Here is a 21,841-nt window from a genome sequence, read left to right on the forward strand (position 1 = left end):
GAGGTGGCAAAACAAGACAAAGAGCAAATTCCAAAGAAAAGCTCGAAAGAAGAAGTAATTCAACGTTTGAAATTATCTAAATTACAATGCACGTGTGTTTTGTCAAGATAGTTCGACGTTTTAGTAGCCTCTGGCCTTTCTCTCCTATGTCACTTTAAGATTTCATTTGTGTATTAAGATGATATGTAATGGGCGTGGGTGAGGTTTCGACAGATTTTCCGTTTCCCAGCCAGATAGGTATACGAGGTAGGTCCCCCTGTTAATAATTTTAAAAGTTCCAAGGACACCAATTCACAAAAATGAAGGGATGTGACAAGTTTACGGTTTTTCATGAAGACACTAAAAAGGTATTTTTTTGAAATCCATGGAATATATTTTAGCATATGTGTCCAATGACATGGCGATACTTACTTCGTTTTCTCATTTGCAATAAAATCCACATTTACGTCATTACTCCCCGTTGGAACTGTTTTGAAATAAAAGGGGTAAGCTTTAAGCTATAGAAACTAACATTAATTGTTCCCAGGCCAGGTTAGCAATATCATAGCTTTGCCTACAATTTTTTTTTGAAATTTACATTTAACGCTGAGATGGCTATTGTGTTCAAAATAGTCCAATAGTCAAATAACTATGCCTTTGGGGTTGACACAACCCCCAACAGCCCAGGGGCAATGGTTATAATTTACGCAAGTTTTCTGTGGTTAAAATATAGATTAAAAAAAAAATTCCGAAAAAAATAGTTTATCGAAGAAAAGTACCTAGGTTCTTAGCGAGGTAGTACCTTACCAAGTAGGTAAGCAAGGTAGTTATATCAGTAAAGACGCTGGATGCCGTGAATATACTAAAAGTAGAATAGCCCCGAGGCTCAAGGTGTTTTTTAAGAGTTGAAGAAAAAACCTGGGAAGAATAGGAAAATGAGTCTGTGAACCAAGATTAGAATATTGGAAGCTACAGTGATGACAGTGGTTAAGTATGGTTCTGAAGCATGGGTGCTCCGAAAAACGGAGGAAAATTTTCTATATGCTTTCCAGAGAAATTGTCTATGGATAATTTTGGGTACCCGACTGACTGATCGTAATTCAAACAGTAGGCTGTACGAAAGGTGTGGTTAAGCCCCGCTTTCTAGGGCTATAATAAGAGAAAGATTGAGATGGCTATGGTACGTTCTAGGGATGAGGGATTACCGATTGCCAAAAATTAAACTTTTCAGCCAATCGTCTAGGGCTAAACGGAAAGCAGGTCGTCCTCGGGTGGGGTAGGAGGATGTCGTAAGGAAAGTTTTGAGAGAAATAGGAACTTCCAGAAAAAATGTTAAGAGGGAGCCTTTGAATAAATTGGGATGGAGGAGGAACGTCCACAGCTGTGTCGCCCTCAGCGGTTTGGTGCTGCAGTGAATTGTTCGTAGAAGAATTTTCGCTGTTTTACCTTTTTTTTTATAAATTAGACTCTGCTTTTCTGCTTTTGCAATAAAAGCAGTATGCTTGGTGTTTTTTCACTGTCTTAGCGTTTGTTATCGTGGTGAGGATAAAAGAAGTTTGAGAGGCGTTTCCTTTCCCTCCCTTCCCCCTAACCTGAAAGCTAAACAAACTAAGCACTTCGTTTCTGTATGGAATAACGACTTTAGAACAAAAATGGAATAACGAATAGCTTGAATGGAATAACCATATAGAACTGTATGGAATAACGAATAGCTTTGAACAATTTTGTATCAACTATTGTAATGAGAAACTTCAGCAGCTTTTTATTGAACTCACCCTCAAATCTGAACAGGAAGAATATCTAAGGGATATTCTCTTGTTCAGATTTGTATACTTTTTTTTCGAAAGATTCTAGGTCTTTTCTGCTTTTGCAATAAAATAATTGCAAGACGATCTCCATAAACTAGAAAGGATGTCGGCTTGGTTTTTTCCTTGTCTTTGCGTTTAATATCGTGGTGAGGATAAAAGAAGTTTGAGAGGCGTTTCCTTTCCCTCCCTTCCCCCTAACCTGAAATCTAAACAAACTAAACACTTCGTTTCTGTATGAAATAACGACTTTAGAACAAAAACATGTTCCTTAATCCTCCCAGAAGGTTATTTCTGGATACGCATATGGCTTATTAATAAACTGTTATTTTTTTTCAGGAATTTTAGACATTTATGGATTTGAAATTTTTGAGAAGAATAGCTTTGAACAATTTTGCATCAACTATTGTAATGAGAAACTTCAGCAGCTTTTTATTGAACTCACCCTCAAATCTGAACAGGAAGAATATCTAAGGGAAGGTATCCAATGGGAGCCAATAAAGTACTTCGACAATAAGATAATTGTAGACCTTGTCGAAGAGAAACACAAAGGTGATTTCTTTCTTCTCTCTCTCTCTCCAATCATTTTCTCTCTATCTTTCTCTTATCTGTTTCTTTCCCTCTTTCTCTTTCTTGCCTTTCTTTCTTTCTTTATTTCTCTTTCTTCTCTCTCTTCTCCTCTTTGTCTTACGCTGGTGAATATAACTCCGGGTCCAAACTAAAGTACTCTGTCTTTTTTTGTACATTTAGGCAAGTTGTATTTTATGCTGCATTTCAGCTACAGAAATTACCCTAGGTTATTTACGCAACATAAAATTCCGACCACCATGTTTCTTTTGTTAATTAAAACATTTTATTCTATAATCATAGGCAGCGCAACAATGCTGCATAAGTAAAGAGCAATGTGGGCACAATGTAAATTTTTTTTATATTTATATATATGTTTTTGTTTAGACTAGGGCACTTCGTATCGAAGGAGTTGTCGTAGAAACTTCGAAAAGGGCTCATTCGATTGGAAATTGAAATGGCTTGTGCCTTTTTAATAGTCAAAAGTGATTGGAGGGCAACAAACCCCCTCCTACGTCCACCATTTCCCCAAACGCATCCAATAAAAATTTTGAGATAGTCATTTTGTTAAGCATAGTTGAAAGATCCGGAAATTATGTCTTTAAGGTTGACACCCCCCCTACAGCCCTTACGGCAAGGGTTGTAAGTTATGCCCTGAGGGCATTTAAGGTTTATATAGAAAAGGTGATCGTATAACTAGGTAATTAGAAGTTCTAATGCCCTTTTTGAGATTCAGACTGATCGAAGGGTGGATACTCCCCCCCCCCTTGCAACACATTCAATGTTTTCCCGAAATACATGTGATAGAAATTTTGAAACTGCCGTTTGCTATCGCAGAAACTTTAAAAAGAGCTCATTCGATTGGAATTTGAAATAGCTACTGCCTTTTTGAAAGTCGAAAGTGATCGGAGGGCAAGTAACCCTCCTCCCACGCCCACCATTTCATCAAAAACATCCAATCAAAATTTTGAGATAGCCATTTTTTTAAAGCGTAGTTGTAAGGTCTGGAAATTATGTCTTTGAGGATGATACCCCTCTCCTACAGCCCTCAGGGCAAGGTCTGTAAGTTATGCCCTGAGGCATATAAGGTATATATAGAAAAAGTGATCGTATAAACTTCGGAGGGGATCGTTGGATTGTTAATAAAAAGTTCTAGTGCTCTTTTTAAGATTCCGATTGATCGGAGGGTGGATATCCCCCTCCTCCACACTTCATATATTCCAAATGCATCTGATAGAGATTTTGAGATGATCTTTTGTTGTCTCAGAAATTTTGAAAAAGAGCTCATTCGGTTAGAAATTGAAAGGACTAGTTCCTTTTTAATCGTCAAAAGTGATTGGAGGGCAATAAACCCCCTTCCCACGCCCACCATTTCTTCAAAACCATCCAATCCAAATTTTGCATCTGATAGAAATTTTGAGATGATCTTTTGTTGTCTCAGAAATTTTGAAAAAGAGCTCATTCGATTGGAAATTGAAAAGACTAGTTCCTTTTTAATCGTCAAAAGTGATTGGAGGGCAACAAACCCCCTTCCCACGCCCACCATTTCTTCAAAACCATCCAATCCAAATTTTCAGATAGACTTTTTGTTCAACGTAGTTGAAACGTCAGGAAATTATGTTTTTGAGCATGGTACCCCCCCCCCCAGAGCCTTCAGGGCAAGGGTTGTAAGTTATGCCCTGGGGGTAAAAAAAGGTATATATGTAAAGGGTGATTGTATTATCTTCGGAGGGGGATCATTGGATCGGTAATCAGAATTTCTATCGCCCTTTTTTAAATTGAAAGTGATCAGAGGGTGGATATCCCCTCCCCACACTTCACATTTTCCCGGAATGAATCTTGTAAAAATTTTGAGATAACCATTTGTTGTCAAAGAAATTTCGAAAACGATTCAGGGCAAGAGTTTTAAGTAATGCCCTAGGGGCATATAAGGTATATATAGAGCGTGATCGTATAACCTTTGGAGGGAGCATATTGGACTGGTAATCAGAAGTTCTAATGCTCTCTTTAAGATTCAGAGTACCTCCCCCCCCCATCCCGTATTCTCCCGAAATGCATCTGATTTTAAATTTGAGTTCGTCATTTGTTGTTGTAGAAACTTCGAAAGGACTCATTCGATTGGAAATTGAAAGGGTCAGTTCTCTTTTAATAGTTGAAAGTGATTGGAGGGGCCAGTCCCCCTCTCACGTCCACCATTTCCCGAAACACATCAAATAAAAATTTTGTGATAGCCATTTTGTTCAATTTAATTGAAAGATGCGAAAATTATGTCTTTGAGGATGGAAGCCCCACCACAGCACTCAGGATGAGTGTTTTAGTTTATGCCCTGGGGGCATATACATATATATATATATATATATATATATATATATATATATATATATATATATATATATATATATATATATATATATATATATATATATATATATATATATGTATATATATATATATATATATACTAGCTGTTGGGGTGGCGCTTCGCGCCACCCCAACACCTAGTTGGTGGGGGCGCTTCGCGCCCCCCCCAAGCCCCCCCGCGCGCGTAAGTCGTTACGTGCCATAATAGTTACGCGCCATTGTAGTTGTGTCCCTATGTCCCACCTGTGAATATAGATATATATATATATATATATATATATATATATATATATATATATATATATATATATATATATATATATATATATATATATATATATATATATATATATGGTTTTAACTACGTAAAACTTGCGAATATACAACATTCTTTGCTGTCCCATTGTCTTTGCATATAAATAGATTGTCAGGTTTACCGACTCTTGAACATGCAACATATAATGGTCCATGGGAAAACAATCTGTATTCAGATCTATACCTCATGATTCTAATGATTGCCCTTGAGCTTTGTTGATGGTGATTGCTAATCGACCATTCCCTGTCCCGGTGTCCCGGTCGTCATTTACATCCCCCTGTTTCCCCCGGTGTCCCCGTTGTAGTTGTGTCCCTGTGTCCCGGTCGTCATTTATATTCCCTGTGTCCCGGTCGTCATTTGTATCCCGGTGTCCCGGTCTGTATATACATTCGTTTTTTAGTTTTGTTTTTCTCCTTTATTTTTTTCCTTTTTTTTCTTTTTTAGTTTATTTAGATTTTTAGATTTTTTAGTTTTTTTATTAGTTTTTAGTTTTTTTTTCTTTTTTTTTGTAGTTTTTACTTTCTTTTTAGTTTTGTTAGTTTTTTTTTTTTACTTATGTCCTGGTCGTCATTTATACTCCCTGTGTCCCGGTGCTTTGTTGATTGCTAATCGAATATTCCTTTTGTCCTGGTCGCTTTCTCTTTGAGTGTCGTCATTTATTTTTTTCTTTTTTAGTTCTTTTAGTTTTTACCTTTTTTAGTTTTTTTTTAGTTTTTTAGATGAAAATTTTTTTTAGTTTTTTCCTTTTTTTCTTTTTAGTTTTTTATTGGTTTTTACCTTTATTTTAGCTTATTTTTCAGTTTTTTCCTTTTTTTTAGTTTTTTTTATTTTTTATTTTTTTTAGTTTTTTACCTTTTTTTAGTTTTTTTAGTTTTTTTAGTTTTTTAGCTTTTTTACTTTTTTTATTAGTTTTTAGTTTTTTTTGTAGTTTTTGCCTTTTTTTTAGTTTTTTCAGTTTTTTTTTTAGTTTTTTATTGGTTTTTACCTTTATTTTAGCTTATTTTTCAGTTTTTTCCTTTTTTTTAGTTTTTTTTTAGTTTTTAGTTTTTTTAGCTTTTTACCTTTTTTTAGTTTTTTTTTAGTTTTTTTAGTTTTTTAGCTTTTTTATTTTTTTTTATTAGTTTTTAGTTTTTTTTGTAGTTTTTGCCTTTTTTTAGTTTTTTTAGTTTTTTAGCTTTTTTATTAGTTTTTAGTTTTTTTTGTAGTTTTTGCCTTTTTTAGTTTTTTTCTTTTTAGTTTTTTTGTAGTTTTTACCTTCTTTTTAGTTTTGTTAGTTTTTTTTTTACTTATGTCCTGGTCGTCATTTATACTCCCTGTGTCCCGGTGCTTTGTTGATTGCTAATCGAACATTCCTTTTGTCCTGGTCGCTTTCTCTTTGAGTGTCGTCATTTATTTGTTTCTTTTTTAGTTTTTTTTAGTTTTTACCTTTTTTAGTTTTTTTTTAGTTTTTTAGATGAAAATTTTTTTTAGTTTTTTCTTTTTTTCTTTTTAGTTTTTTATTGGTTTTTACCTTTATTTTAGCTTATTTTTCAGTTTTTTCCTTTTTTTTTAGTTTTTTTTATTTTTTATTTTTTTTAGTTTTTTACCTTTTTTTAGTTTTTTTTTTAGTTTTTTCAGTTTTTTAGCTTTTTTACTTTTTTTATTAGTTTTTAGTTTTTTTTGTAGTTTTTGCCTTTTTTTAGTTTTTTCAGTTTTTTTTTTTAGTTTTTTATTGGTTTTTACCTTTATTTTAGCTTATTTTTCAGTTTTTTCCTTTTTTTAGTTTTTTTTAGTTTTTAGTTTTTTTAGTTTTTTACCTTTTTTTAGTTTTTTTAGTTTTTTTTAGTTTTTTAGCTTTTTTATTTTTTTTATTAGTTTTTAGTTTTTTTTGTAGTTTTTGCCTTTTTTTAGTTTTTTTAGTTTATTAGCTTTTTTTGTAGTTTTTGCCTTTTTTTAGTTTTTTTAGTTTTTTAGCTTTTTTATTTTTTTTATTAGTTTTTAGTTTTTTTTGTAGTTTTTGCCTTTTTTTAGTTTTTTCAGTTTTCAGTTTTGTCACCTGATCCAGTTTTTTCAGGTGACGTCACCTGATCCATCCACAGATCCACACACAGACAACTTATATATATATATATATATATATATATATATATATATATATATATATATATATATATATATATATATATATATATATATATATATATATATATATATATATATATATATATATATATATATATATATATATATATATATATATATATATATATATATATATATATATATATATAAATATATATATATATATCTATATATTTCCGTCTGAATGAGCCCTCTTGCGACCTTATGGACCACTTAATGGACTTAAATGGACTTACGACCTTAATGGACCACTGGGTCGATATGATCACCCCTGGAAAAAAATATAAATAAACGCGCATCCGTGGTCTTTTTTCTGGCAAAAAATAAAAAATTCCAAAATTTTCAGATAGGAGCTTAAAACCTCGACAGTAGGGCTCTCTGATACGCTGAATCTAATGGTGTGATTTTCATTAAAATTATGTGGCTTCTACGGGGTGTTTCCCCCTTTTTCGAATATACGGCAAATTTTCTCAGGCTAATAACTTTTGATGTGTACGACAAAACTTTATGAAACTTAAATATTTAAAATCAGCATAAAAATTTGATTCTTTCGATGTATCTATTTGTATCAAAATTCTGCGGCAACAGCTGTTGCTGCTTACTTACAGTTCGCTACTATGAACTGCTTCATACTAATAATTTCAAATTTTTGCCAGGAATAATAGCCATAATGGATGAAGAGTGTCTGAGACCAGGGGAATCATCAGATAGGACCTTCCTGGCCAAAATGAACAAGAATCTAACTTTTCATCCTCATTTCATCAGCCATGAAAAATGTGACAATAAGGGAAGGAAAACCATCGATCGAGATGTGAGTTGTTCTTTTTTTTCTCTTTTGGAGTTTTTTTCATTAAAAAAGCTTAACATATTTCTGTTTCTAACATATATTACCGACCGTACATTGATCTTAAAGTGAACATACTGCAGTGGTTCGAGTGGAAACATAAAACAGAAAAGCTTAACCGACACTTTGAAGCAGACTTTTATATATCTTTCATTGTTTAGCATAATGTATTACTTTTTGAATTGATGACATATAGCTCGTTAGCATCCCCATTTTATTTATTTTATTTTTTTTTTGCTTGAAAGCAAGAATCTTGAAAAAGGATAAATCTGATATTTACTTCTATTTTTCATTTTTCACCTGTGTTTTTCAGCATTTTTCAGTTTTTCACAACTGCTATTTTTTAAGAGTCTTGGTATTCTGTCGGTATCATTATATTTCAATGTCTATGCGAATTTTCATGCTGTTTATACTATTTGGCTGGCTTCCGATGTATCACCGGACATCTACAAATTCTTTCAAATAATGAAAGGCTCTTCTGGTTGCAGCATTACTCTACTTGAGAATATGGAGAGTGGGTTGCGGGTTAGGTTGAGGCCGAAGGGCGTTGACCAAAATCTACGTTTGATCCTTATATTGGAGACGTACAACATATCCACCACTATAGTAAAATTTATCCAGGAATCGTTTGGAAAAAAATTGTTATTTTAGTGGTGGCTTTGTCCAGGGGGCTGAAGGTGATTATGTACGGATTTTGAGCAGATGTATGGCTAAAACTATTTTTGTATTCAAAGTGCCGCTGTTTAATGTGAATGAATCAAAACTTGCTTCCGTGCCTCCGGAAGACAAAAAAAAAGTCCAAAATTGTGTATTTTCCCAGAAATATATAACGTTTCCTTGAAGAAACAAGCTTTTTTCAAACACAAGGGAGCGAGAAGAACCAAGAATAAGACAACTAGCTTACAACTCATCGCAGTACAACACCACCCGAGTCCAGCACATCAACACACACTCCATCTCTACCCATTTCTTTTCCAAGCTTCTGTCGCAACTTTCCTTAATTAAGTTCAAGTTTCATTCAAACCCTTTTCTATGCCCTTTCCTACACTGCTCGTGACGTCCTTTGACATGATGTATAGTTCACTATGCCATTTACTCTTCGAGAATAGATGGCACTCTTCAAGACCGTCCTACAACATAGCTGTAATTTACGGTTGTTTTAAGGCAAACTCGTGAAAGATACACCCCAGGATGCACGCAAAGAGGGTTTCTCATCCGGGAATAGGGATGGGGGAAAGAGCTTTTGGTAGAGTGGTTGGAGCAGCCATCTTACAACAGCAGCACAGGTCTAGTCGTGTATACGCACTGTATTCTTGCTAGGCTGAGGCATGCATTTGAGAACTATTTATCACTTAGAACTTAAAATGCAGCCACTATGTCAATGACACTAGAATGCAGAACTTGAGTCGTCACTATGGCTATAGTACAAAGTAGTAAGAGCATGCCTTACCCAAAGATTCCAGTGTTTAAAAACAATAAAGAAAAAACACTATGTATTAGTCTTATTAGACTATGTATTAGTTCACCAGAAAAAGGGAAAGATAAAATTTCTAATGTTCCCGTTAAAGATTAGAAAGTCAAATAAACGAAAATATCAAAGGAAAGTAAAATGTGGAAAAAATTGGGCATTTGTAAATGTTTATTATCTTTTTTCACTTTTAGGAATTCCGAGTTTTACACTATGCAGGAGAGGTAACATATAACGTCAATGGCTTTTTGGACAAGAATAACGACCTCCTTTTTAGAGATTTAAAGGAAGCCATGTCCAACGCCAAGAACATTATTGCGAAGGTAAGGAACGACGTTGAGCTTTCTTCTCCACTTTGTTTTTGGAGCGTAGAAAATATATGAACTAAGGTTGATCTTACTTTAGTCCTCCCACTTTCCCTAAATTTAAAGATTTCTTGTGAATTTGTTTTCATTTTCTTTTAATGCTAAGAATTGTTAAGACTTAATCGTATCTAGGGTACGTGCTAGTCATAATTCTCGAAAGTAGTTTTCATCCTCATTCCTCTCATCCTGGGTGTTTTCCTCAAAAAGGTGGAAAGGCACCATCATGTCCCACCCCTTCTAGATCTGCTATACATTGCAGATCTTCAGAAAGGGCTTCAAAAAATACATTTATACTCTAATTAAGAAACAGGCCCATAGACAACCTTCAAAAATCGCTTGAACGAGGTTAGTTCAGTAATGGCTCTAAAAGTAACATCATCCTTCCTAAATACCCAATTATTCAAAAGAATCCTTTAAAGTTTTGTAGGTCTGTGTTTATTGAGTGAGAAATAAATGAAGTTTGGGGAAGGAATTAGGTTCGGTATAAGTTATAAAATAAGGAATGTTTAGGACTAAGGGTGAAAGAATGAGTAAGAACCATGTTGAGAACCCCAGACATTTTTTTAGGGTTATAAGACATAAGACGGTTGGCCTCATTTTGCCTTATAAAGTAACCTTTAGTCTTGTCTACATTTTATTGTTTTGCCGTCGAAATAGTGGTTTTTAATTATCAAGATTAACAGTATATCCTGAAGTTGTTGATACCACGGTTGGTATCACGAATAAATTTTTGGCAAATCGTCAAAACTCATAGACTAGTGACACATTTCTGATTATCCATAGTTAAAAAATTTGGATGTTTTCTTGTATTACAAACGTTCAGAAATTACATAAAAAAAAACTAGTTTTTTTAACTGAAAGTAAGGAGCGACATTAAAACTTAAAATGAACAGAAATTACTCCGTATATGAAATGGATTGTCCCCTCTGCAATCCCTCGCTCTTTACGCTAAAGCTTTTAATTGTTTTAAAAAGCAGAATTGTGGCAAAGAGTCAAACTTTAGCGTAAAGAGCGAGGGATTGCAGAGGGGACAACCCATTTCATATACGGAGTAATTTCTGTTCGTTTTAAGTTTTAATGTCGCTCCTTACTTTCAGTTAAAAAAACTAGTTTTTTTATGTAATTTCTGAACGTTTTTGAATTAATGCATGTTTGATTTTGGCTCTCCACACATAAATTATTAAAATGAAATTTGCATATTACTTCCTTTTTTGGCTAAATGGCTTTCTCTTAGTTTTGATCAGACGATTTTGAGAAATAAGGGGTGAGGAAAGCCTAGTTGCCCTGCAATTTTTCGGTAACATAAAAAGGCAACTATAAATTGTAATTTTTAACGAATGTTTTTATTAGTAAAAAATATACGTTACTTAAGAATTAGCTTACGTAACAAACTTTTATATTCTTAAATTTTTATTATGTATATGAGGGGGTTTGTCCCCTCGTTAATACCTCGCTCTTTACACTAAATCTTAAGTTTTGTCCCAATTCTTTAAGAATGACCACTGAATCCAAAAGGCCGTAGAATAAATAGTTGAAATTACTAAAATACTATAGCATAAAGAGCGAGGTATTTATCTCCTCGTAAACACCTCTCTCTTTATGCTAAAGTATTTTTAGAATCCCTTATATGCGTAATAATCTCTGTTGGTTTTAAGTTTCAATGCTACTCCTTACTTTCAATTGAAAAAAACTTTTCCATGTTTATTTTTTCATTGTTTTTTTTATAGTAATTTTAGAAAATCCTGCGCCCTTTTCATTGAATTTCTGTTCCCCCATGACATATTTCTCTAAGGAAAGATTCTCCCACATAGCTCCCTCCCCTCAACCCCACCCCCAAAACTAAAAAAAAATCCCCTGAAAACGCTGTACACTTCCCAATAACCATTATTATGTGTAAACACTGGCCGAAGTTTGTAACTTGCAGCCCCTCCCCCAGGGACTGTGGGGGGAGTAAGTCATTCCCAAAGACATGGCTCTTATGGTTTTTGACTATGCGGAACAAAATGGCTATCTCAAAATTTTGATCCGTTGACTTTGGAGAAAAAATGGGCGTGGGAGGGGGCCTAGGTGCCCTCCAATTTTTTTGGTCACTTAAAAAGGGCACTAGAAGTTTTCATTTCCGTTAGAATGAGCCCTCTTGCGACATTTTAGGACCACTTGGTCGATACGATGACCCCTGGGAAAAAAAAACCAAACAAACAAACAAATAAACACGCACCTGTGATTTGTCTTCTGGCAAAAATACGAAATTCCACATTTTTGTAGATAGGAGCTTGAAACTTCTACAATAAGGTTCTCTGATACGCTGAATCTGATGGTGTAATTTTCGTTAAGATTTTATGACCTTTATGGGTTGTTTTCCCCTATTTTTGAAATAAGGTAAATTTTCTCAGGCTCGTAACTTTTGATGGGTAAGACTAAACTTGATTAAACTTATTTATTTAAAATCAGCATTAAAATGCGATTCTTTTGATGTAGCTATTGATATCAGAACCCCATTTTTTAGAGTTTTGGTTGCTATTCAGCCGGGTCGCTCCTTACTACAGTTCGTTACCACGAACTGTTTGATATTTAAATAAACTATTTATATATTTCATAGAATGTTTTCTTGCGACTCATAGGCTAGTGACACATTTGTGATTATCCATAGTTAAAAAATTTGGATGTTTTCTTGTATATTTAAATAAACTATTTATATATTTCATAGAATGTTTTCTTGCAGGGGTATGATATAATTTAGTATTATTTTGTTTATATTTTGTGTTTTTTAATATCAAAAGGAATGGTTTATTCTAAAGCTCCTGATAGTACCACGAATAGTTTGATAAATTGCCAAAACTCATCTAGGCTAGTGACCTATTTCTGATGAACCATAGTTGAAAATATTTGGATATTGACTTGTTTTTTGTTTTTTTAATTCAGTCATTTACATATTTTATAAATATAATTTAGTACTATTTTGCTTGTCATTGGTGTTTTTCAGTTAAGACTTGGCCTATCTCTGGCCAATCAAACAATTTGTTTTACTTCAAAAATATATAAAGAAATAGATTACAGCATAGTTTCTCGCAAGGCTTTATGGTCGGGAAATCTCTCATGAGTTTTGTAGTGCAAAGCTCCTTTTCCCTATTGAACTAGATGTTTTTTGGTATTAACAAAAGAAGCAGTTTGGTTCTTTTTCAGTTTTATTTCTACTATTAAATTTCAATTTATTTTTACATCTCCCATTTTGTTGTTTCCTATTAGCTATTTTAGAATTTTCCTAGTAACCTTGCTAATAAAAATTTATGCCTTCATCAGAGTTGTTCTTAGAATGGGCGGTGCCGGGGAAAAATAATTACAGCTCCCCCTTCCGACTCAAATATAAGCAAAAAAAAGCCTATTCAAAGAGGAAAAATGGATTAAAAGGGGGCAATCCCCAGCCACAGTACTCACAGCATCTTGCCCCGATTGATTCTCCCTCCCTCCCCCCTCTTTGAACGGTTCTTGTTACCAAGCCTCCACATATGGCTGTAGTTCTGGGTGACTGAAAAATGCTGACCTAAAGATAAGATTTTGTTGTTTTTAACTTCCCTTCCAGAAGTTGCTCTTACCCCGTACACCCTTGATGGATACAACCTATGCACACATGCAAACTACCCATATATTTGTTGCAGGAAACTTTTACAAAGAGTGAGTTAACTAGTAAGAAACGTCCGGACACAGCAGCAAGTCAGTTTAAAAACTCTCTGGGGCAACTTTCTGTCATCCTCAAGTCAAAAGAGCCGTCCTACATACGTTGCATTAAACCAAACGATGACCAAGTCCCAAGTAAGAACCCGTTTGTTTATTTTCAAGTTTCTTTTTTTGCATGTGAACCCAGGCTCGTAGGTATAAATTGATATGGGAAAAGGGGTTCACAAATTTGGCAAAATAGCTAAACAGATGAATCAAATAGGAAATGTATGAAAAAGCGGGACAGAATTATAAAATCCCGACGCTTCAGGTAGAGTTCCTGGGACCCAAATTCCCCAATGCCCTTGCTTATGTGCCTGCGTGAACAATTTGTTAGTAAAACCGGCTAACTCTACTTCTGAATTCTTTAAAAGCCAGAATTTGATTAAGTCTTAACTTTATGCCACCTCCCCCAAAAGTCACACTTTTCGACTGAAAGGCCTAGGATCCAGAGCCCCCCACACCTCCTAATCCTGTTTACATACATTCTTGAAGTATTCGTAAGCAAGACCACTTAACTATACATTTAAATATTTTTAAGATATAGCTTTATGTGTTTCCACAAGAAAAAAGGAATTAATATTTTAGGGTACTCCCTCAAAAGGGCATTCTGAGGGCAAATGTCCTCAAGGGCATTTTAGGGCATTTCTTATTTAGGGAGCTTCTCAAGAAATTAGGATCAGTATTGCAGAATCAAAAATTCCATTTCAATGTTTTTGAACCAAAGGTTTTTGAACCTGGTTTCGCCACGAAATGAAGAGGATGAATTGGAGGAAGTTGTAATGTTTGGCAACAAGAAAACTGACTAACTCATTAGTTTAGATAGCTTCGCTTGTCAGCTTCACATCTTCACTTGGCAGTGTTTTAGTAAGGGTGATGGATATAATGAGGATGTAAATGATTGAAAAGTCACGATGCAGAATTTTTCTTTTTTTAGTGGAAAAAGTTCAGAAGATGTAGAACCAACTTCTTCAAAATTTTGAAATTCAAATATCATAATTTTTTAAGGCAGGACGCACTCTAGTTTGCCTGATGTTCCTGAAATAGTGATTTCGACGGTTTTTATGTCAATAGAAATAAAAAAAAATCTGGTGAATATTTTGATCTAATCAAATCTTAAAGCCGACAATTATTTTTTTTATAATTCCAAAATAATTGTAAAACCTGTTTCGGGTTTGCATTCTAGATATCTATACTTGACACTGTTCTTGTGGGGTATCAAAAAATAGAGCAAACAATTTTCTATTCAACAATCAGAAACTTATTTCAATAATATATACTTCCTGGCTGCAGTCCCTTCAAATACTTTGCATATTTTTGTTTCGAAGTCAAAAATTCCCCTCAAAAGACTAGATCCAGCTGTAATTGGAGCGTGTGAGAAAGCATAAATTACACCAAGGGACTAACCACTCGGATTGTTCAGGAGCGATTTATTCAAGTATTAGTTAGTTGTAACCTGTTTAAACAGAGTCTAGAGAATAAGTAGCATGCAGACATCAAACTGTCGGTTGATAAATACATATAAAAAATTATATTGTATAAATAATTACAAGAAGAATTACTAAGGACAGTCTGCACCTAATCGTAATTTTGAGTGAGAAACCCCTTAAGTTCAACCTTCTTGTGTTTGTTTAGTTGAAGCGACGGAGAAAGCTGATACCTTTGTATTTGACCGATTTACCGCCTAAGAAAAAGAATTTACTAGGGAGTAAAATTCTTGGACTTTGGCTGGGCCTTAAGTAAAGTCTTTCTACTTCATAATTTATTTCACTTTTAAACATGCTATGATTATTAGATGTAATAGATTATTAGATACGATTAGAGTAGAATCCAAGAAGTCGAAGAGTAGAACCAACATAAGATAGAAGCCATGGTAATGACAGTTGACAGTTGTCTCTGGAATATGGATAGTTCAAAAGGTTGAAGAAGGATATGCTAGATGGTTTCAAGACGGATTTACGTAGGCTAGTTTTAAGGGATTTGTTTGATTCATCGTTAAACCAATAAGCTGCAAGTATCATGCAGTTTATGTCACTTTTCAGGGCTATAATGAAAGAAAGTGAAGATGCCTAGGACACCTTTTGCTTGTGAAAAATATGGTATGGTATTTCGATATATATTCCACCATATCGATTTCCACATATCGTGCTTTTTGGCAATCCAGCTCGTACTTAACAAAAATCCGTGAAGTCCGTGAAAAAGTCCGTGAATGGTTTGAAAATAGTGCATCAAGAAAGATTCGAATGAGTTAGGAATTGGATTAGGACAAGAAAATTGCAAAGCTATGCGGAGAGTAGGGTGGAGGAAAAGCTCCTCAGTAACTTCGGCCTCAGTGCTGGTATAGGTTGTCTTTAGTGGGAGCCAGGTAGTAATGTTGCTAATGCTCTGGCTTCAACAGTTATGATCAACTTATAACGTGATAACGACCTAGGAAAATTGTAGCATACTTTTTTGTTGAGAGCCGGAGGTTCCAGACGAAACCACTTCAAAATGACAATCAAGGCTTCGAGAGACTATCAAAGCAAACTGAGAGTCAAAAGCCCTGGGTAGCTCTAAAAGGAAATAAAGGCCAATTCGCACCTGCAATTTTTGTATTTTAGGTTGTTCTTTTTATGGACTGTTTAATTACACAAGCTAAAATATAGAAATATCGCATAAAGAAGCTTGAAACCATTGAAAATGGAATAAGCTTCCCCAATCTTAACAAAATTTAATAATTTCCTTTAAAAAATAGGCTCAAATTTAGACATCTTGCTATAGCGTCGTTATAATTTGACGTTAAATTAATAGAATTTATTCAAGACACTGTTCAGCTCATGAAACCTAAAAGTAACATTTAATAAAAGTGACACGATAATTTAAATTTAATCATGCTCTGCTATAGGGTGAGTTTGGCTGAAGTCGCAAATAAAGGAAGATCCATTTGTTGCAGAAAGCTGCGGAACATATAAGATTAGTGCCATCTTAAATTTAGAAGTTCGTTTGTAAGTTTGTCCTTCCTCAAGTTTGTGATTCTGAGCGAATTTTATTATTTGAACATCCACTTGACTCTAAATAGTGTTGAATTATTGTCGAAAGGTTTTCTATCTTATCATTGTTTCGGAACCATTTGGAACTCTGTCACCTTGGTTTATCAGCTTGGGATTTCCTTGCTCTAGAAAGTCTATTAAAATCAAAACCAAAATTGTAGACTTCAATTACATGCCCTTCTGCTACCTAAGTTCGAATTGGAACCTTATGCCTTTAAGGAAAGGCCCAAGGCCCTTGGGTTGTATGCCTTCAAATTAAAGTGAGTATGTGGCAGTCTTAAAGTCTTGACAGTTGAAATGTTCTCAGGAGCTTAAGAATATGTTGGGTGAAATTTAAATTAGTAGACGTACCTGAACTGACAAGGCCCTACGTAGAATCCATCCATACTAATTACAGACTATATAGAAGATGTATTATGAGCAGAAAAAGAATAGTTTTCACATGGTTAAGTGGTAAGAAGCGTGATTTATTTTATCGGCTTATGTCTGTAGTGTATTGTATAAGTCAATCAGACTATTCCTTAACCTTTTGTCAGGAAGATAAGCGAATTAAATTCACCTTTTTAAAACCCGATTTGTTCTCTTGTGTTACTGTGTGAAAATTTAAGCCTGTAAAAGATGTCGTGGAGCCCAAAATATTACCATTAGTCCCACTGTTTCTGTCAATGGAAACAATTAGGAGGGTCAGGGGGTGGTGTACCTAAGTTTCTTTAAACACCTCATTTCGGTATTTCTATTGAAAAATACCTGCTTGTTGGGTTTCCATTGAAAAAAAAAAAAATTCCACCTCCCTCTAGACTTTCAAAATATATAACCCCTCCTATTTTTTCGTGAATTTGCGGCAGTAATGTCTAATAATTGTTTTCTTTTTAAGACAAGTTCAACAGAGACATTGTTTCCCATCAAGTTAAGTACCTAGGTCTTATGGAAAATCTTCGCGTCAGACGTGCAGGATTTGCCTACAGAAGGCCATATGAAGGCTTTTTAAATAGATACAAAGCACTGTGTCCTGCTACTTGGCCACACCTGAAACAGGGCATGACGCCAAAAGAAGGGGTTCAACTTCTGGCCAATCATCTGAAGTATGGAAAAGATGACTATCGAATGGGAAAGTGAGTAATATAATGATAGAGAGGAAGAGGGAGAAAAAAAAGGCAAATCCCTCCCCCCTCCCAAAAAAGGGTGGAAAGGCATGTATGTATAGTATAACATAAAAAAAGTTCAAGTGAAACATCGAAACAGTCTATTCATAACTGAATGCTAAGATACGTTCTCTTTTGGCTTTTAATCTGATCATCTTTCCGTTTTCATTTTTTTAGTAGTGCAAGCACTAAAAATTCGTTTTCGAAAAACCAGAAGCAGAATATATCAGTAGCCCACCCAAAGCGTTGCTTGTGAGGGTATGCGATAAACGAGAAGAAAATAACAACAAATAAATGCTATAAGAAGTTGGAGCGTGAGACTGTGTTCCAAGAAAATACCTACACCAATATTCAATACACAATAAAACTACATAATTTCATGATCCTGGAGCAAAAATATTTCTATACTCGACAAGAATCATAGACAATTAAATAAATAAATAATTTTTTGGTCGAAACATTAATTTTGTAAAGTTGTGTTTAATTTTGAGCTCAAATTCCTGAATTTTGAATTCTTTTTTTTTTCTTTTATCTGCAGATGCTACTGATTCCTTTGTATTCGCTTTGATTTTGTGTCTACTATTTATTTTTCATCATTTCATGGATTTTCTTTTAAATATTTTTGGTCTTTAACTCTTTTTTATATTTTGATTTTTCTATTTTTTAGAAGATTTTAACTTTAGAAGCCTGAAAAGATTTTTAAAACACACTTTTTGCACTGATAATGGTTCAGTCAAAGCACCTGTGATGTTCTTATTTATGTTTGCTGGCTGAAAATTTTCCTGTTATTTTCTTTTTATCTGTTTCTGTTGTTGCTCTTTTTTTTCACTATAATAGTGACTCTTTAAAATGAAAAGCTACCATTAACAGTAAAACTAATCGAATATATAAGTAAATGTAGCTGCCTACAAGAATAAAATAATTGACTGTAAAATGCTCCTGAAGGAGGATGGACACTGAAAGATTAAATTCAAGTACCCTATTTAACTTTTTCCATGCCGTATGATCCTATTTGGAGCCCTCCCATTGTAAGACAAATAGTCCTTGTGTGATTCGGATTTCAACAAGGAACAACATGACTACTTGCATAATTATGTATCCTCAATGTCTATTTTCTCTCTGAAATAAGCGATTTTGTGACAAGGTTTTGGTGTAACATGCACCAAAAGGGCAAGAGCCATGGTTCTTGGAGCCATGACCATGGTTCTGCAGTAGAGCCATGGTTATTCAAGGTAATGTGGACCGAAAGTACCTTGGATAAACAAAAACCCGGATAGCTATGAACTGGACTCTCGGGATAAATCGGAATAAGCAGTATAACTCAGATTCTATAAACAATCAAGAAGGAAACATGCGTAAAATCACTAAAGCTTGACCAAATTTGTTAAGTAAATGTCGATTTTGGCTTATAAATTATAAATAACTGTAGCACTCTAACATTATCACCAATGTAACGTGCTATCTTATAACGTGATGCACCTTTTTACAAAGAAAGGTTTATTTTTCTTCACGGCACCGTCACCACCGTCACCAGTGCATAAGATTTCTATTTAAATACAGATTGTATATTTATAATTTTTATTGATTATTAGCAAAGCATTAAAATAATTGACATTGTATTTTAGCAGGACACACAATTATGCAAGGAGAGTACCTTGGTTAAACATGATCTCAGTTAGTTGGGACTAGGATAATTGCGGCTCTATTGTACTTATAACATCGGATTTATGAGTTTTAGATCTATCCGTTCATGAAACCAGAAATATTATTTTACTTATAAATTTCTCAGAGGAGGCTCTAAACTTGCTTAAAGAAATAAAAAAATCGCCGTTTTCTTCAAGGCTTTTCAACATATTTGTAAGGCTTTTCAGCACTGTACATCAAATTCCAAAAACACAGTTTACCAAATGAATAGAGCTAAATGTCAGCTATTGAGGGATAGTAAAATTTTTGGCCTTCGCTGTAAATTAGAATCGTAGAGGAGCAGAAAAATAACATACTCGAAAATGTACAGGGAATAGAAACCTTAATAGTTGAGATATCTGATAATTTGGATATATAAGAAAACCCCATATTGCCACTTATGGCAAAGGCAGAGTCTGTTTTAGGGAAGGGACAGAGGGGGAACTTTAGAAATTTCTGGGTTACAAAATTTCTGATAAACAATCTAACGGTTGTAATTTTGAAATTTTATTTTTATCAAAATAAAGTGGAGGGTGCAGTTAATAAATGAGAATAATTAATAAATCACTAACTAATTAATAAAGAAAAATCAATTAATAAACAAAAATAATTAAATAATAATGAGTGAATTATTAAATTAAAATAATTAATAATAATTGAGTTACTTAAATAATAAATAAAAAAATTGGAAAGTAAATTATTAAATCAATTAATAAATTAAAAATTATTTCATTAACAAGTAAAAATTTTGTTAAAATTTGGCCTAAAAATTTTGTGGGAGATAAGGGGGTGCCAATAATGATTTTGTTCCGGGCGCAAGAGAGGCCAGAACCGCCACTGGGCAAGAGCCATAGGCTATAAAACTGCAGGGGAGCTGAAAAATAACACACTAAAAATTGTAGAGAGAATATAAACCTTAAGAGTTAAGATATCTGAAATTTTACATATATTTAAAAACCTTATACTGAATTCTGGACTTTCATTCCTTAAAACTGTAGGAGAGCAGAAAAGTTGACAAAATTCATGAAGCCAAGCAGCTAAACACTTAGGGTCCGATCTATCATTAGTCAACCATTTACCTAGATTTTCTCCCTAGAGTTGGGTCTGTTGGGCTTCCATTTAAAGGAACCACCAGATGAGTTTAAAGTGGAGACCATTTAAAGTAAAGGTGCTGCGTCTTATAAAATTGTTTGGTGCTGGGTATTCCTTCTTATTGGTAACTTGACCATACTGTGTTTTAGCACTTTTGCCGTATTGGCTTGGCAAATGGTGTAAAAAAATCTGTATGGTGTAAAATGACGAAAGCTCTTCGGAGGGGGGGGGTGTGGATGTAGCTGGATAAGAAATTCATTGACACTACACCAAAAATCTTTATTAGAGGTAGTAAAACTATCAAATCAGTGTTGTAAATCCCCTTGAAATCCAATTTTTGAGCCTTGGGGTAGTGCCAAAAGCGTTTTAAGAGCCCATGCATACATCTTTATTCAGCGATAAGCCTAATACAGAGGTATAATGAAGCTAGATTGTAACAGTATCTTGACCCAGCTTTCTTATGCAATAGGATCAGACTAGATGGAGACTTGCACCCTAAAAAAGTCTAGAAAGAAATGAATTCCCGAGACAAAGTTTTTTTATCTCTCTAAAGAGCTTCATCCTTGAAGATAAATTTGGGATGGCGACTTCAGTCCTTCGGCCGAGTGATCCGTAGCTTCTTAGTCTTCGATGCATCGGAATTGACTATTCAGCCATCAGACTAACTTTCTGTCCCTAGGAATCCAACTGCAGGGATAAAGAAGATTGCGCAGGGTCACCATGTTAATGGACAGCTGAATGAACCATGGCATCGCCAGAAAATGGTATTGAGGGCTAATGAGATTCTTCTGTACGTCGTTGATATACCCCAATAAAAGTGCGGGCTCAAGGATACCACCGTGTGGGAATCCAGTTTTTACTAGACACTTAATAGAGGTAAATGATCAAGGCCTACAATGACAGTAGAATGTGTTTGACTCCCAAGGCACTTGGAGTTTTCCAACCGGCTATTATGCTGCCCTCTATAAAAAAGCTCCCTGATATTGTACCCTTGGGTCGGAAGTCCAATCACCTCCTGAGTCTGGATATTCAGCTAGTCGAACATTGAGCTTTTCTGGCAGAATTCATACTAATTAGAAAATGTGGCCAAGATCCTCTTTTTGTTTTGTAGTTCGGTAGAATTACCCAAAACTACCATTCATAATTATAAGATACTATAAAACATGTCTCCGCTGGAAAATTGGCACTTTGACAAGGGAATTATTTGACAACTGTTGTTTACATACTAGTAGATAATGTACCCGCAATATTGTCATTTAAAATGAATATTTTGAACTTTTTTTAGCCAGAAATTCCATAATTTTGAGTTATCAGCTTGAGTTACTGAGTTATCAGTTATCATTGGAACATAGAAA

The 21,841-nt window shown here is 34.3% G+C and overlaps 1 protein-coding gene and 1 long non-coding RNA gene across 4 annotated transcripts in view; one reads left to right on the forward strand and one right to left on the reverse strand.

The window, feature by feature from the left end:
* LOC136026062 (unconventional myosin IC-like) overlaps positions 1-21,841 on the forward strand; it is a 137,024-nt gene that overhangs the window by 74,656 nt on the left and 40,527 nt on the right. For all 3 annotated transcript variants that reach the window (XM_065702248.1, XM_065702249.1, XM_065702250.1), the window contains exons 9-13: positions 2,124-2,336; positions 7,806-7,960; positions 9,656-9,784; positions 13,483-13,636; positions 17,444-17,681. In XM_065702248.1, coding sequence (XP_065558320.1) covers positions 2,124-2,336; positions 7,806-7,960; positions 9,656-9,784; positions 13,483-13,636; positions 17,444-17,681 — 889 coding nt within the window. The remainder of the gene's footprint in view (positions 1-2,123; positions 2,337-7,805; positions 7,961-9,655; positions 9,785-13,482; positions 13,637-17,443; positions 17,682-21,841) is intronic.
* The window catches only part of LOC136026073 (uncharacterized), an 88,287-nt gene that overhangs the window by 60,969 nt on the left and 5,477 nt on the right, over positions 1-21,841 (reverse strand). The gene's annotated exons all lie outside the window — the stretch shown is intronic.

Source organism: Artemia franciscana, chromosome 4 (genome assembly GCF_032884065.1).
Source record: "Artemia franciscana chromosome 4, ASM3288406v1, whole genome shotgun sequence".
NCBI lineage: Eukaryota > Metazoa > Arthropoda > Branchiopoda > Anostraca > Artemiidae > Artemia > Artemia franciscana.